Source organism: Pelobates fuscus, chromosome 11, assembly GCF_036172605.1.
Source record: "Pelobates fuscus isolate aPelFus1 chromosome 11, aPelFus1.pri, whole genome shotgun sequence".
NCBI lineage: Eukaryota > Metazoa > Chordata > Amphibia > Anura > Pelobatidae > Pelobates > Pelobates fuscus.
Window position 1 is genome coordinate 120,191,325 of NC_086327.1, and position 16,653 is coordinate 120,207,977.

At 43.2% G+C, this 16,653-nt stretch overlaps 1 protein-coding gene across 1 annotated transcript in view; it reads left to right on the plus strand.

Annotated features, from left to right (window-relative positions):
• Positions 1–16,379, plus strand: part of LOC134576969 (nicotinamide N-methyltransferase-like) — a 36,118-nt gene extending 19,739 nt beyond the window's left edge. The window contains exons 2-3 of the mRNA XM_063435625.1: positions 12,334–12,541; positions 15,956–16,379. Of these exons, the coding sequence (XP_063291695.1) occupies positions 12,334–12,541; positions 15,956–16,379 (632 nt within the window). The remainder of the gene's footprint in view (positions 1–12,333; positions 12,542–15,955) is intronic.
• The last annotated feature ends 274 nt before the right edge of the window (positions 16,380–16,653 follow it).

The following is a 16,653-nucleotide window of genomic DNA, read 5'->3' on the forward strand; positions in this document are numbered from 1 at the left end:
GCACTTTGCCACTCATATCTGGTGTCACAATAGCGTGCCTTTAAAAATAAAAAAGTTTTTGACTGTAATCTAATAGCAGTCAGTGTCCTTCAAGCGGGTGTCAGGCCTTCAGCGTGTACTCTGCCAACCTCTGCCACTGCACTTTGCCACTCATATCTGGTGTGACAATAGCGTGCCTTTAAATAGAAAAAAAATTTTTGACAGTAATCTAATAGCAGTCAGTGTCCTTCAAGCGGTTGTCAGGCCTTCAGCGTGTACGCTGCCAACCTCTGCCACTGCACTTTGCCACTCGTATCTGGTGTCACAATAGCGTGCCTTTAAAAAGAAAATATTTTTTTCACTGTAATCTAATAACAGTCAGTGTCCTTCAAGAGGGTGTCAGGCCTTCAGCGTGTACTCTGCCAACCTCTGCCACTGCACTTTGCCACTCATATCTGGTGTCCCAATAGCGTGCCTTTAAAAATAAAAAAAAGGTTTTAACTGTAATCTAATAGCAGTCAGTGTATTTCAAGCGGGTGTCAGGCCTTCAGCGTGTACTCTGTCAACCTCTGCCACTGCACTTTGCCACTCATATCTGGTGTCACAATAGCGTGCCTTTAAAAAGAAAAAAGTTTTTGACTGTAGTCGAATAGCAGTCAGTGTCCTTCAAGCGGGTGTCAGGCCTTCAGCGTGTACTCTGCCAGCCTCTGCCACTGCACTTTGCCACTCATACCTGGTGTCACAATAGCGTGCCTGTAAAAAAAAGAAAAAAGTTTTTGACTGTAATCTAATAGCAGTCAGTGTCCTTCAAGCGGGTGTCAGGCCTTCAGCGTGTACTCTGCCAACCTTTGCCACTGCACTTTGCCACTCATATCTGGTGTCCCAATAGCGTGCCTTTAAAAAGAAAATATTGTTTTCACTGTAATCTAATAGCAGTCAGTGTCCTACAAGCGGGTGTCAGGCCTTCAGCGTGTACTCTGCCAACCTCTGCCACTGCACTTTGCAACTCATATCTGGTGTCACAATAGCGTGCCTTTAAAAATAAAAAAGTTTTTGACTGTAATCTAATAGCAGTCAGTGTCCTTCAAGCGGGTGTCAGGCCTTCAGCGTGTACTCTGCCAACCTCTGCCACTGCACTTTGCCACTCATACCTGGTGTCACAATAGCGTGCCTGTAAAAAAAAGAAAACAAGTTTTTGACTGTAATCTAATAGCAGTCAGTGTCCTTCAAGCAGGTGTCAGGCCTTCAGCGTGTACTCTGCCAACCTCTGCCACTGCACTTTGCCACTCGTATCTGGTGTCACAATAGCGTGCCTTTAAAAAGAAAAAAAAATTTCACTGTAATCTAATAACAGTCAGTGTCCTTCAAGCGGGTGTCAGGCCTTCAGCGTGTACTCTGCCAACCTCTGCCACTGCACTTTGCCACTCATATCTGGTGTCACAATAGCGTGCCTTTAAAAAGAAAAAAGTTTTTGACTGTAATCTAATAGCAGTCAGTGTCCTTCAAGCGAATGTCAGGCCTTCAGCGTGTACTCTGCCAACCTCTGCCACTGCACTTTGCCACTCATATCTGGTGTCACAATAGTGTGCCTTTAAAAATAAAAAAGTTTTTGACTGTAATCTAATAGCAGTCAGTGTCCTTCAAGCGGGTGTCAGGCCTTCAGCGTGTACTCTGCCAACCTCTGCCACTGCACTTTGCCACTCATATCTGGTGTGACAATAGCGTGCCTTTAAATAGAAAAAAAATTTTTGACAGTAATCTAATAGCAGTCAGTGTCCTTCAAGCGGTTGTCAGGCCTTCAGCGTGTACGCTGCCAACCTCTGCCACTGCACTTTGCCACTCGTATCTGGTGTCACAATAGCGTGCCTTTAAAAAGAAAATATTTTTTTCACTGTAATCTAATAACAGTCAGTGTCCTTCAAGAGGGTGTCAGGCCTTCAGCGTGTACTCTGCCAACCTCTGCCACTGCACTTTGCCACTCATATCTGGTGTCCCAATAGCGTGCCTTTAAAAATAAAAAAAAGGTTTTAACTGTAATCTAATAGCAGTCAGTGTATTTCAAGCGGGTGTCAGGCCTTCAGCGTGTACTCTGTCAACCTCTGCCACTGCACTTTGCCACTCATATCTGGTGTCACAATAGCGTGCCTTTAAAAAGAAAAAAAGTTTTTGACTGTAGTCGAATAGCAGTCAGTGTCCTTCAAGCGGGTGTCAGGCCTTCAGCGTGTACTCTGCCAGCCTCTGCCACTGCACTTTGCCACTCATACCTGGTGTCACAATAGCGTGCCTGTAAAAAAAAGAAAAAAGTTTTTGACTGTAATCTAATAGCAGTCAGTGTCCTTCAAGCGGGTGTCAGGCCTTCAGCGTGTACTCTGCCAACCTTTGCCACTGCACTTTGCCACTCATATCCGGTGTCCCAATAGCGTGCCTTTAAAAAGAAAATATTGTTTTCACTGTAATCTAATAGCAGTCAGTGTCCTTCAAGCGGGTGTCAGGCCTTCAGCGTGTACTCTGCCAACCTCTGCCACTGCACTTTGCAACTCATATCTGGTGTCACAATAGCGTGCCTTTAAAAATAAAAAAGTTTTTGACTGTAATCTAATAGCAGTCAGTGTCCTTCAAGCGGGTGTCAGGCCTTCAGCGTGTACTCTGCCAACCTCTGCCACTGCACTTTGCCACTCATACCTGGTGTCACAATAGCATGCCTGTAAAAAAAAGAAAAAAATGGTTTTGACTGTAATCTAATAGCAGTCAGTGTCCTTCAAGCGGGTGTCAGGCCTTCAGCATGTACTCTGCCAACCTCTGCCACTGCACTTTGCCACTCATACCTGGTGTCACAATAGCGTGCCTTTAAAAAGAAAATATTGTTTTCACTGTAATCTAATAGCAGTCACTGGCCTTCAAGCGGGTGTCAGGCCTTCAGCGTGTACTCTGCCAACCTCTGCTACTGCACATTGCCACTCGTATCTGGTGTCACAATAGCGTGCCTTTAAAAAGAAAAAAGTTTTTGACTGTAATCTAATAGCAGTCAGTGTCCTTCAAGCGGGTGTCAGCCCTTCAGCGTGTACTCTGCCAACCTCTGCCACTGCACTTTGCCACTCATATCTGGTGTCACAATAGCGTGCCTTTAAAAAGAAAAAAAGTTTTTGACTGTAATCTAATAGCAGTCAGTGTCCTTCAAGCGAGTGTCTGGCCTTCAGCGTGTACTCTGCCAACCTCTGCCACTGCACTTTGCCACTCATACCTGGTGTCACAATAGCGTGCCTTTAAAAAAAGAAAAAAGTTTTCGGCTGTAATCTAATAGCAGTCAGTGTCCTTCAAGCGAGTGTCTGGCCTTCAGCGTGTACTCTGCCAACCTCTGCCACTGCACTTTGCCACTCATATCTGGTGTGACAATAGCGTGCCTTTAAATAGAAAAAAAATTTTTGACAGTAATCTAATAGCAGTCAGTGTCCTTCAAGCGGTTGTCAGGCCTTCAGCGTGTACGCTGCCAACCTCTGCCACTGCACTTTGCCACTCGTATCTGGTGTCACAATAGCGTGCCTTTAAAAAGAAAATATTTTTTTCACTGTAATCTAATAACAGTCAGTGTCCTTCAAGAGGGTGTCAGGCCTTCAGCGTGTACTCTGCCAACCTCTGCCACTGCACTTTGCCACTCATATCTGGTGTCCCAATAGCGTGCCTTTAAAAATAAAAAAAAGGTTTTAACTGTAATCTAATAGCAGTCAGTGTATTTCAAGCGGGTGTCAGGCCTTCAGCGTGTACTCTGTCAACCTCTGCCACTGCACTTTGCCACTCATATCCGGTGTCCCAATAGCGTGCCTTTAAAAAGAAAATATTGTTTTCACTGTAATCTAATAGCAGTCAGTGTCCTTCAAGCGGGTGTCAGGCCTTCAGCGTGTACTCTGCCAACCTCTGCCACTGCACTTTGCAACTCATATCTGGTGTCACAATAGCGTGCCTTTAAAAATAAAAAAGTTTTTGACTGTAATCTAATAGCAGTCAGTGTCCTTCAAGCGGGTGTCAGGCCTTCAGCGTGTACTCTGCCAACCTCTGCCACTGCACTTTGCCACTCATACCTGGTGTCACAATAGCATGCCTGTAAAAAAAAGAAAAAAATGGTTTTGACTGTAATCTAATAGCAGTCAGTGTCCTTCAAGCGGGTGTCAGGCCTTCAGCATGTACTCTGCCAACCTCTGCCACTGCACTTTGCCACTCATACCTGGTGTCACAATAGCGTGCCTTTAAAAAGAAAATATTGTTTTCACTGTAATCTAATAGCAGTCACTGGCCTTCAAGCGGGTGTCAGGCCTTCAGCGTGTACTCTGCCAACCTCTGCCACTGCACTTTGCCACTCATACCTGGTGTCACAATAGCATGCCTGTAAAAAAAAGAAAAAATGGTTTTGACTGTAATCTAATAGCAGTCAGTGTCCTTCAAGCGGGTGTCAGGCCTTCAGCATGTACTCTGCCAACCTCTGCCACTGCACTTTGCCACTCATACCTGGTGTCACAATAGCGTGCCTTTAAAAAGAAAATATTGTTTTCACTGTAATCTAATAGCAGTCACTGGCCTTCAAGCGGGTGTCAGGCCTTCAGCGTGTACTCTGCCAACCTCTGCTACTGCACTTTGCCACTCGTATCTGGTTTCACAATAGCGTGCCTTTAAAAAGAAAAAAGTTTTTGACTGTAATCTAATAGCAGTCAGTGTCCTTCAAGCGGGTGTCAGCCCTTCAGCGTGTACTCTGCCAACCTCTGCCACTGCACTTTGCCACTCATATCTGGTGTCACAATAGCGTGCCTTTAAAAAGAAAAAAAGTTTTTGACTGTAATCTAATAGCAGTCAGTGTCCTTCAAGCGAGTGTCTGGCCTTCAGCGTGTACTCTGCCAACCTCTGCCACTGCACTTTGCCACTCATACCTGGTGTCACAATAGCGTGCCTGTAAAAAAAGAAAAAAGTTTTCGGCTGTAATCTAATAGCAGTCAGTGTCCTTCAAGCGGGTGTCAGGCCTTCAGTATGTACTCTGCCAACCTCTGCCACTGCACTTTGCCACTCGTATCTGGTGTCACAATAGCATGCCTTTAAAAAGAAAATATTGTTTTCACTGTAATCTAATAGCAGTCAGTGTCCTTCAAGCGGCTGTCAGTCCTTCAGCGTGTACTCTGCCAACCTCTGCCACTGCACTTTGCCACTCATATCTGGTGTCACAATAGCGTGCCTTTAAAAAGAAAAAAGTTTTTGACTGTAATCTAATAGCAGTCAGTGTCCTTCAAGTGGGTGTCAGGCCTTCACCGTGTACTCTGCCAACCTCTGCTACTGCACTTTGCCACTCATATCTGGTGTCACAATAGCGTGCCTTTAAAAAGAAAAAAAGTGTTTGACTGTAATCTCATAGCAGTCAGTGTCCTTCAAGCGGGTGTCAGGCCTTCAGCGTGTACTCTGCCAACCTCTGCCACTGCACTTTGCCACTCTTATCTGGTGTCACAATAGTATGCATTTAAAAACCCAAAAACTTTTTTCACTGTTATACATTGAATAGCAGTTAGTTGTCTGCAAGCGTCAGAAAGTCACCCCCTTGCCCGGTGTCTGACAGCTGTCTGAACTATTAGCCCGCCAGCTTTTACCATAAAAGCTGGTGGAGTCTGAGGCGTTAAAACAATTTGTAGCTATTGGGACACCGCAGTGGAAGGTACCCGGCCGAAATTTCTTTGCACAAAAGGCAATCCCCAACCTGTACTCGATTGTGCAAAAGGAAGTAATGGCATGTCTGACACACAGTGTTGGGACAAGGGTTCATCTGACTACTGATACCTGGTCTGCAAAGCATGGTCAGGGCAGGTATACCACCTACACTGCACATTGGGTAAACCTGCTGACGGCTGACAAGCATGGAATGCGTGGCTCTGCAGAGGAGTTGGTGACACCGCCACGACTTGCAGGCAGGCCTGCTGTCACCTCCTCTACTCCTTCTACTCCATCCTCTTCCATAACCTCCTCGGCTGCTGCGTCTTGCTCCACATCAACGGCACCCGCCAGCTCCCCAGGTACTATTCCACATCCCAGATATGGCAGTGTCACGCCGTCTTGGAGTTGACTTGCCTGAAAGCAGAGATTCACACCGGACCAGCACTCCTGTCTGCCCTGAACGCACAGGTGGAAAAGTGGCTGACTCCGCACAACTGGAGATCGGCAAAGTGGTTTGTGACAACGGAAGAAATTTGTTGGCGGCATTGAATTTGGGCAAGTTGACACATGTGCCGTGCATGGCACATGTGTGTAATCTGATCGTACAACGCTTTGTGCATAAGTACCCAGGCTTACAGGACGTCCTGAAGCAGGCCAGGATCGGCTTGGGGATGTCCGGAGGAGTACTCACAGATCACTGTTCAAGGTCTGTTTGTCTGGATAACCCATCAGCATTGCCATTTTGCTTCCCAGGGCGATAGTGAATTGTAAAGTCAGAAGGCTGTAGCGCCAAACTCCAGCGCAACAGCCTGTCATTGTCTCCTGACACCCTGTTAAGCCACATCAACGGAATGTGATCTGTAAGGTAAACGGTTGTCCATATAAGTAAGGTTGCAGCTTTTTGAGGGCACACACCACCGCCAGGCACTCCTTTTCAATGGCAGTGTATCTACTTCCCTGGGTAAAATTTTCCGGCTTAGATAAGCCCCGGGTTGCTCGCCGCCATCTGCTCCGACTTGGCTCAGTACTGCTCCCAATCCAAACATAGAAGTGTCTGTATGGACGAGAAAGCGTTTAGTTGGATCAGGAGCAGAAAGTACAGGTGATTTAATGAGCGCCGTCTTGAGCTGTTGGAAGGTCTGTTCACACTCTGGGGCCCATACTACTATCTTGGGGAGGTTTTTATGTGTTAGATCCGTGAGAGGTTTAGCTAGGGTGCTGTAATTAGCTACGAATTTCCTGTAGTACCGTGCGATACCCAGGAATGCGAGGACCTGGGTTTTAGTGCGGGGGGTTGGCCACTTGGCAACTGCCTCTATTTTAGCGGGTTCTGGTTTCTGTAGCAGGCTCCCGACTCTGTGCCCTAAGTATTGAACTTCTGCCATTCCTATATGGCACTTACTGGGCTTTAGGGTCAGTCCGGCCTCTCTAATCCGGTCTAGTCCGGCTCCTATGTGGGTCAGGTGTTCGGCCCAGCAGCAGCTAAAAATGGGTATATCATCCAAGTAGGCGCAGGCATACTCCTGAAACCCATCCAGTAGCCGATCTACCATCCTCGAAAAGTTAGCCGGGGCATTCTTCATCCCGAATGGCATGACCTTAAACTGATACAGGCCAAACGGGGTGACAAATGCCGACTTGGGGATGGCGTCCTCGGCTAATGGAATTTGCCAGTACCCCTTGCACAGATCTGTTGTGGTGAGGTACTGGCCTCTGGCCATTTTGTCTAGGATCTCGTCTATCCGGGGCATAGGGTAGGCATCTGAGGTTGTTTTATCGTTTAGCCTCTGGTAGTCCACACAGAAACGGGTCGTGCCGTCCCGTTTCGGTACTAGTACTACCGGGGAGGCCCAGGGGATGTCAAAGTGTTCTATCACCCCGAACTGCAGCATTTCCTCAATTTCTTTCCGCATATTTTCTTTAACTGCTTCGGGTATGCGATAGGCGGTTTGGCGAAGGGGGGTCTGGTCTAGGGTTTCAACTTTGTGAGTGGTTAACGGAGTGTACCCAGGTAGGTTGGGAAACGTGGCCCCCTTATCCTGGATTAGTCTGTGGACCTGGGTTCGCTCCTGGGGGACTAACCGTTCTCCTAACTGTACTTCTCCCAGGTCTCCGCTCTGGCCCTCTTGGTCTAGGAGATCTGGGAGTGGCAAATTATCATAATCTTCAGTGGCAGGTGCACAGATCGCAGTTACCTCTTCCGTGCGCTCGTGGTATGGCTTGAGCATGTTCACATGGAGCATGCGCTTGCCTCCCGTGCCTGTGACCGGACCGATCACAAAGGTGGTATCACAAACCTGCTCTACCACCTTGTATGGGCCCTGCCAGGAAGCCTGCAGCTTGTCCTTGTGGACGGGTCGCCAAATTAACACCTTTTGCCCCACCTTAAAGCTGCGGTCCCTGGCTCCCTTATCGTACCATCTGCGCTTCCTGTGTTGGGCCGTCTGGAGGTTGTCGCATACGTTCAGCATCTCCAGGCGGTCCATAAACTCTAGCACATAGGGTACGATGGGGGTGCCGCTAACAGTCTCGTCTCCCTCCCAGTGTTCCCTAATTAAATCTAGGGGGCCCCTCACTCTTCTCCCAAATACTAGTTTGAAAGGAGAGAACCCGGTGGATTCCTGAGGTACTTCCCTATAGGCAAACATCAAGTGGGGTAGGAACCTTTCCAAGTCTGAGTGTCTATGAACGTACGGATCATCTGTTTTAAGTGTTCCATTAAACCATTCACAGAGCCCATTGGACTGGGGGTGATAAGCGGAGTTCAGTATTTGCTGAACCCCACATATCTTCCAGAGTTGTTGTGCGGTAAACTGGGTGCCCCTATCCGAAATAATTTCCTTGGGAAAGCCCACCCGGGAAAATATTCGCATCAGGGCATCCGCTACCATCTCTGCGTGCACATTTGTCAAAGCTATTGCTTCTGGGTACCTGGTGGCATAGTCCACCACGGTCAGTACATATTTCTTGCCGGAAGGGCTGGGCTTGGATAGGGGTCCTATAATATCTACCGCTACCCTACTGAACAGTTCCTCAATTATGGGAAGAGAATGGAGCCGGGCTTTGTATCAGTCTCCCCTCTTCCCTACCCTCTGGCAGGTATCACAGGTCTGGCAGTATCGCCTGACGTCCTGTGAGATACCTAGCCAGTTCTGGGTCAGCCTGTGCTTAGCACGGCTGATCCTTAAGTGCCCAGAAAGGGGAATGTTGTGGGCGATGCGTAATAACGTAATAGGGGACGCAACAGGGATTAAACTGATAAGAATAGTACTACTTAACACACCTTATAATAACGCAGAGAGATGCAACGCAGAGAGAGGAGTCTGAAGAAGAGGAGTCAGAGGAGGAAGGTGGCTTTGAGGAGGTGGAAGACCAAACACAGCAGGCGTCCCAGGGGGCTTGTTGTCACCTTTCGGGGACCCTTGGTGTTGTACGTGGCTGGGTGGAGGAAGAGAGAGAATTATATGAAGCATAAAGGAAAAAAAAAACTGTGCAAGAAACATGGGTAGACATTGCTTCCCTCAGATCCAAACTCAAATATTGTCATAAAAGGTTGTGACAATATATGAGTCATGATACATGAAAAGCTTGACAAAAGACCTGGTTGTGGCCAAAATGTGCTCCACTAAACCTGCTCACTTTGGATTTACCTTGAGTGCCTGGACCATTGTTAATTTTCAACCTCAGCCCAGCTGCAGCCTGTTATCCAGGAGTGTGGTATAATTTATGGTAATTACATTGAGCATCATTACAGTTTAATTATTGAGAGAACATTTGTCCCAGGATGTTAAAACGTGTATTAGAGGGTGATTAGGTTTAGGCTAAAGGTGTACGTAAGGTTAGTGCTAAGGAGTGAATAGTGTTAGGTGTTAAGGTACCCTCTTAAAATCCAAACTTAGGGTATTCTCTGTGTAGGTGAGGGGCACATTTTAAATATCAGTCTATGAAAAATGGTAGTCACAATCCATAGAACATGCATTTTCTAAATAAGTCCACAGCAGTTGTTCACAAACCAGTCTTTAAGGCACACAGACAGTCTTGGACCTAGGCATTGTCCAAGTCTAATCCACTGTGGATAATGATAAAATGTTGACTTTGGTGTACCTCAATGACTGAGTTGGGAACTACTGATTTAAAAGACTATGCACATTGCATTAGTATGCATTGTTGAAACATGTCGTTTTGCTTACAGTCATCATCCTCATACAGTTTAGCCCAAACCAGGAAACACAATTGAAATTTTGGAAATAATAATAAGTAAAAATATTAATAGCATACTACACATCTGCTGACCCTGTGATTAAAAATAAACAAAAAACATTCAAACACATCTACTTGCATGGAGGTTGTATTGTTAGTTACTCTTTATGTCTAGTGATGTCAAATATTTAAGTTGGTTAATTAGGGAAAAAATGAAATAGAACATTATTAAAATTAAAAAAATTAAAAAGAAAAAAAATCAACGTGAGATCATTTTCCCATTGTTAAAGAAAAAAAAACCTGCAAATGTTAATATTTGCAAGTAAATATTTTATTTAGTCGTAGTGGGATGGATAGCAGATATAGAAATGAGGAACATTCAAATGTATTAGAATATGAAAAGAGGAGGTATTTTCTCCTTAGTCTAAAGATTCACACAAGGTCAAATCTCCGACTAGGAGAAAATTGGTCAGGGTGGGTGATACCAGCTACACCCAAGTGGGCATGAACCCTTTAGTTATATCAATGAAAAGACACAAAAAAATGCTCGGATGTTCTCCCATAAAAGAGAGGGAAGAACTACCAAGCCGGCTGGTACAGATATGTGTGCACATAGATGTTATGCCAAAAGAATCTTAGAATCTGGAGTCCAGTGGATAGGTAGAAAAAATGGGGATGGGTAGCAGAGAGATGCTAAATATGATAAATACAGTGCGTAAAAAGTATCTCTAAATCCACAAAAAATATATACAGACTTTAATAATCTATTAAAGAGAAAGAGATACTATAGCAACTGTGTATCAATGGAAGCTCTCTGATTCCTCTAATTGCCTATAAAGTTTACCCTTGGTACGAAAAGCAAATCCATTTACCGGAGTGCTATTACCAAGGGGGTTATAGGCAATAGGCCCCTAAACAGCGTAATACCTTCAAAAAAATCTTTAGTGTATTAAATCATTTGCGAGATAAATAACTCGATATATACACGGTATAGAGTTATGAAGGGTATTGGACCAAAGGTTTAAATATAGCAGAGGGATAGACAGAGGTAGCAAGTGTCTGGATAGACAGAGGGAGATAACAGAGTCAAAGTAGAAAACTGACATAAGGTCAGAATATCACAGAAATGACACTAACAGGTCTCCTATGCTATTTCTATTTCCCTTGCTTCTGCTAATAAACACCTTTGTGGGTGTTCTAAACTAGGTCGTTATACTAAATGCTGTTGAACCTATCCTACGAAATTAGACTCCAGAGAGAGTAATGATGAGAAAACGAAAATTAGAAAAAATAATCTGGGGGGGATTCCCGAGTCACAGCACTCGGTCACTGCACTATGCACCACTCACGACGCACTGAGGGAATCCTCCCTTCTTCTGTTCACCTTTGGTTATGATTCATTATGATTCATTATTCATTATAAGCAAGGGAAATAGAAATAGCATAGGAGACCTGTTAGTGTCATTTCTGTGATATTCTGACCTTATGTCAGTTTTCTACTTTGACTCTGTTATCTCCCTCTGTCTATCCAGACACTTGCTACCTCTGTCTATCTGTCTAGGAGACCTGTTAGTGTCATTTCTGTGATATTCCGACCTTATGTCAGTTTTCTACTTTGACTCTGTTATCTCCCTCTGTCTATCCAGACATTGCTACCTCTGTCTATCCCTCTGCTATATTTAAACCTTTGGTCCAATACCCTTCATAACTCTATACCGTGTATATATCGAGTTATTTATCTCGCAATTGATTTAATACACTAAAGATTTTTTTGAAGGTATTACGCTGTTTAGGGGCCTATTGCCTATAACCCCCTTGGTAATAGCACTCCGGTAAATGGATTTGCTTTTCGTACCAAGGGTAAACTTTATAGGCAATTAGAGGAATCAGAGAGCTTCCATTGATACACAGTTGCTATAGTATCTCTTTCTCTTTAATAGATTATTAAAGTCTGTATATATTTTTTGTGGATTTAGAGATACTTTTTACGCACTGTATTTATCATATTTAGCATCTCTCTGCTACCCATCCCCATTTTTTCTACCTATCCACTGGACTCCAGATTCTAAGATTCTTTTGGCATAACATCTATGTGCACACATATCTGTACCAGCCGGCTTGGTAGTTCTTCCCTCTCTTTTATGGGAGAACATCCGAGCATTTTTTTGTGTCTTTTCACATTCAAATGTATTTCCTTCTTCGGCACAACGGCATTTAAAAGATATCTTTTTATCCTGTTGGTTTAAAAGAAGTCAAATTACCCAATTTGAAGTGAAAGCAAATTATGCCCTAAAAGTGACATTATTCCTTCTTGACTGCATAATGGAAATCAGATTTCTCCTTGGATCAACAACCCACATACTTGTTAATCATAATCTTGACTATTTTGTTTAACAAAAAATAATATCCAGGCTTTTTGAAAATTTTGCGAATTTAGTTTCATATATCTAAATATATATTTTATTTCAGAAGGAGTTGTTAAAGGAAACACACTGATTGATATCGGTGCTGGATCAGCAATCTTTGAACTGCTCTCAGCTTGTGAAGTCTTTACCAATATTATCATTTCCGACTTCCTGGAGCAAAATCTCACCGAACTAAAGAAATGGCTGAAGAAGGACTCTAATATGTTGGACTGGACCCCATATGTAAAGTTTGTTTGTGATCTAGAAGGGAAAAGGTATGATAAATCCAATAATGAAGATTTACCGTATATACTCGAGTATAAGCCGACCCGAATATAAGCCGAGGCCCCTAATTTTTCCCCAAAAAACTGGGAAAACTTATTGACTCGAGTATAAGACTAGGGTGGGAAATGCAGCAGCTACTGGTAAATTTCTAAATAAAATTAGATCCTAAAAAAAATATATTAATTGAATATTTATTTACAGTGTGTGTATAATGAATGCAGTGTGTGCGTATGAGTGCAGCGTGTGTGTGTATGAGTGCAGCGTGTGTGTGTATGAGTGCAGCGTGTGTGTATGAGTGCAGTGTGTGTATGAGTGCAGCGTGTGTGTGTATGAGTGCAGCGTGTGTATGAGTGCAGTGTGTGTATGAGTGCAGTGTGTGTATGAGTGCAGTGTGTGTGAGTGCAGTGTGTGTGTGTGTATGAGTGCAGTGTGTGTATGAATGCAGTGTGTGTATGAATGCAGTGTATGAATGCAGTGTGTGCAGGGCCGGTGCAAGGATATTTGCCCCCCCCCATATGTCCTGACCTCCCCTCCTCCTCCCTCAGTGGTCCTTACCTCCCCACCCCTGTGTTCCTTCACCCCCCTCCCCCAGTGGTCCTGACTCACCCCTCCCCTAGTGGTCCTTACCCTCCCCTCCCCTAGTGATCCTTACTTCCCCCTCCCCTCCCCTAGTGGTCCTTACTTCCCCCTCCCCTCCCCTAGTGGTCCTTATCCCCCCCTCCCTCCCATAGTGGTCCTTATCCCCCCCTCCCTCCCATAGTGGTCCTTATCCCCCTCCCTCCCATAGTGGTCCTTATCCCCCCCTCCCTCCCTCCCATAGTGGTCCTAATCCCCCCTCCCTCCCATAGTGTTCCTTTTCTCCCCCCCTCCCTCCCATAGTGGTCCTTATCCCACCCCCCTCCCTCCGATAGTGGTCCTTATCCCCCCCTCCCTTCCATAGTGGTCCTTATCCCCCCCCTCCCTCCCATAGTGGTCCTTATCCCACCCCCTCCCTCCGATAGTGGTCCTTATCCCCCCCTCCCTTCCATAGTGGTCCTTATCCCCCCCCCTCCCTCCCATAGTGGTCCTTATCCCCCCCTCCCTCCCATAGTGGTCCTTATCCCCCCCTCCCTCCCATAGCGGTCCTTATACCCCCCCTCCCTCCCATAGTGGTCCTTATCCCACCCCCTCCCTCCCATAGTGGTCCTTATACCCCCCCCTCCCACAGTGGTCCTTATACCCCCTTTTTTATTATTATTTTTTTTATTATTATTATTTTTTATTATTATTTCTTATTTTATTTATATTTTTATTTATTTTTCGTCCCCCCTCCCTGCTTGATACATGGCAGGGAGGGGGGCTCTCCTTCCCTGGTGGTCCAGTGGCAGTTCAGTAGGGGGGAGAGGGGGGCTGGCAGAGCTGTACTTACCTTTCCTGCAGCTCCTGTCAGCTCTCTCCTCCTCTGCGCCGTCCGTGCAGCTCCTTCTATCAGCTCACACTGTAAGTCTCGCGAGAGCCGCGGCTCTCGCGAGATTTACACTGGGAGCTGACCGAGGTGCTGAACGGACGGCGCGGAGGAGGAGAGAGCTGACAGGAGCTGCAGGAAAGGTAAGTACAGCTCTGCCAGCCCCCCTCTCCCCCAGTCTGTATTATGGCAATGCAAATTGCCATAATACAGACTCTGACTCGAGTATAAGCCGAGTTGGGGTTTTTCAGCCCAAAAAATGGGCTGAAAAACTCGGCTTATACTCGAGTATATACGGTAATAAGACTTTTTTTTTTGTAATGAAGAAGAATGTAGTTTGATATTTATGCTACGGGGTAACATGTTTATGGCCAAGATATGAGTGTGAGCCAAACTCACAAACAAAAAAGCTAAGTGAAATTGTGATTGAACATCCCTCAAATGATATGCAAACATAAACCTACAGAATATATTTGTAATAAAATATTCTATATTTTATATAAAAAATTGCTTGCCTCGCAAACATAATGAGGTTTATTAATTAGACATTGGAACATTACATATTAGAAAAATAAATTGCAAACATTTAGGCAAAAAAGTGCTGATTTAAAAAAAATATCCAACTCAGCTACAGTCACACCACGGGTATTTTAGCTTTGAATTTGTTTTCTTTTCAAATATTTTTAATGAATTTTTATAGTTACTAACACTATAATAAACAGTTAGTAGAATACAATATATCTATAAAGAATTAATATCAGATAAAATGTTAATATGATAAAAGAAAAGTATCAATTAAGCAATGTTGACAATATAAAACAACAAAAAAACAAAAAAGAAAATAGAGGGGGGAAAGGGAAAGTAGGGTATATAATACAATTGACATAATCTTGTATAATATCTTATTCTAAAAAAAAAAAGCAATATATAACAGAAATATGTTAAACATCATTAAGAAAATAAATCAATAATAAATAAAAATGTTTAAAATTATCCATGCCGAGAAAATAAATCCACCTCTCTATATTATTCATTTATTTTTTAATCCCACGTGCCCCATATCTAGCTCACATTAGCTTTGGATTTTGTAATATAGTTTCAATTCACTATTATCCAACATTTAGTGAATAGATGCTGATGTATCACCATTTTCATTATGTGGAATATTTTAATGGGTTATAGACTATGCAACTAAAACTCAAGAGCATCAAAGGGTTCACATATCTAAACTTACTGAGATCACTCAGTCTCCAGATGACTTCATGTGATGGACGAGAAAATCTGTTCTTCAATTGCACATATATTTATTTTCTAATAGTATTGGCTCATTTGGAAAGCTTAATAAATCATGACCCAAGCTAGTAGCTTGAACAATTAGTAGCATTGTCAGGGAATTGGACATCAAATAAAATAAATATTATATAAAGGTTGATGTAAAGTGTTGTGTGTATTATAATGTTTTGTGATCAAATCAAACGGGCATTTATGTGTCTTACCATGTAAAAATTAATGCCAATGATAATGTTTTTTCCATGTTATCTGTGGAACAGTAATAAAATGTACATACAAATCAGAGCTTATGATAAAAAAGGGCTAGCTCTTGACCCAGAAGTATGGTTAAGAATAATTTAAAACTTAACTTTTAATTTAGAATATAGAATAGAATATATATATATATATATATATATATATATATATATATATATATATATATACATATATATATATTACACTGTATATATTGTGTATAGATCACTGTGTCTTTTTCTGTGATGCATTTTTTTTTCACTCTTTAACCATACTTCTGGGTCAAGAGCTAGCCCTTTTCTTCTCGTTACTTCATTATCTGGGTCCATGCCCTGCTCTTTTAACCCCACTGAACTTATATACCATTCTCCCACCCTCCTCTTTATTGAAAATCAGAGCTATTTCATAATTAATATCCATTTCTGTTCTCCAGTGCTAATTTGGAGGAAAAGGAAGAGAAACTCCGTCAAACTGTGAAGCAAGTTTTGAAATGTGACGTACTGAAGAAGAATCCATTTGAGCCACTTGTTCTGCCACCAGCTGATTGTCTAATAGGTTGTTTCTGCTTAGAGTCTGCGTGTAAGGATATGGCTACCTATTGTAACACCCTGAAAAGCCTTAAGGACTTGCTCAAACCAGGAGGCCATATTATAATTCAGAGTGCACTGAATGGTACATTTTATTATGTTGGGAGAAAAAAGTTTCATCCCTTGACAACAACAAAGAAAGATATTGAGAAGGCTGTTATAGAAGCTGGATATGAAATTTTGAAATTCGTAGTGAAACAGTCTAGGTCACACAACTCGGATTATGACAGTTTGTACTGCGTTCATGCCCGTAAGCCATGCAGTCTATAACAGTTTCACAAAAAATTTATCTTTTAATAGAGAAACAATGTGTTTACGATGATACAGTGAAATCAAATATGGTTTATCAATTAAACACAATTAGATTATTATTTTTTGTCAATCTTTCTTTATTTGCAAGCAACAGAATGAATACAGTACAGATGAATGAAAGGTATGTCATATTACTAGACAGAATACAATATATCATACTACCAGGACACATCATCTGAGGCCTAGACTGGAACTGGAATTTCCCCCTTTTTTAAAAAAAAATATATAAATA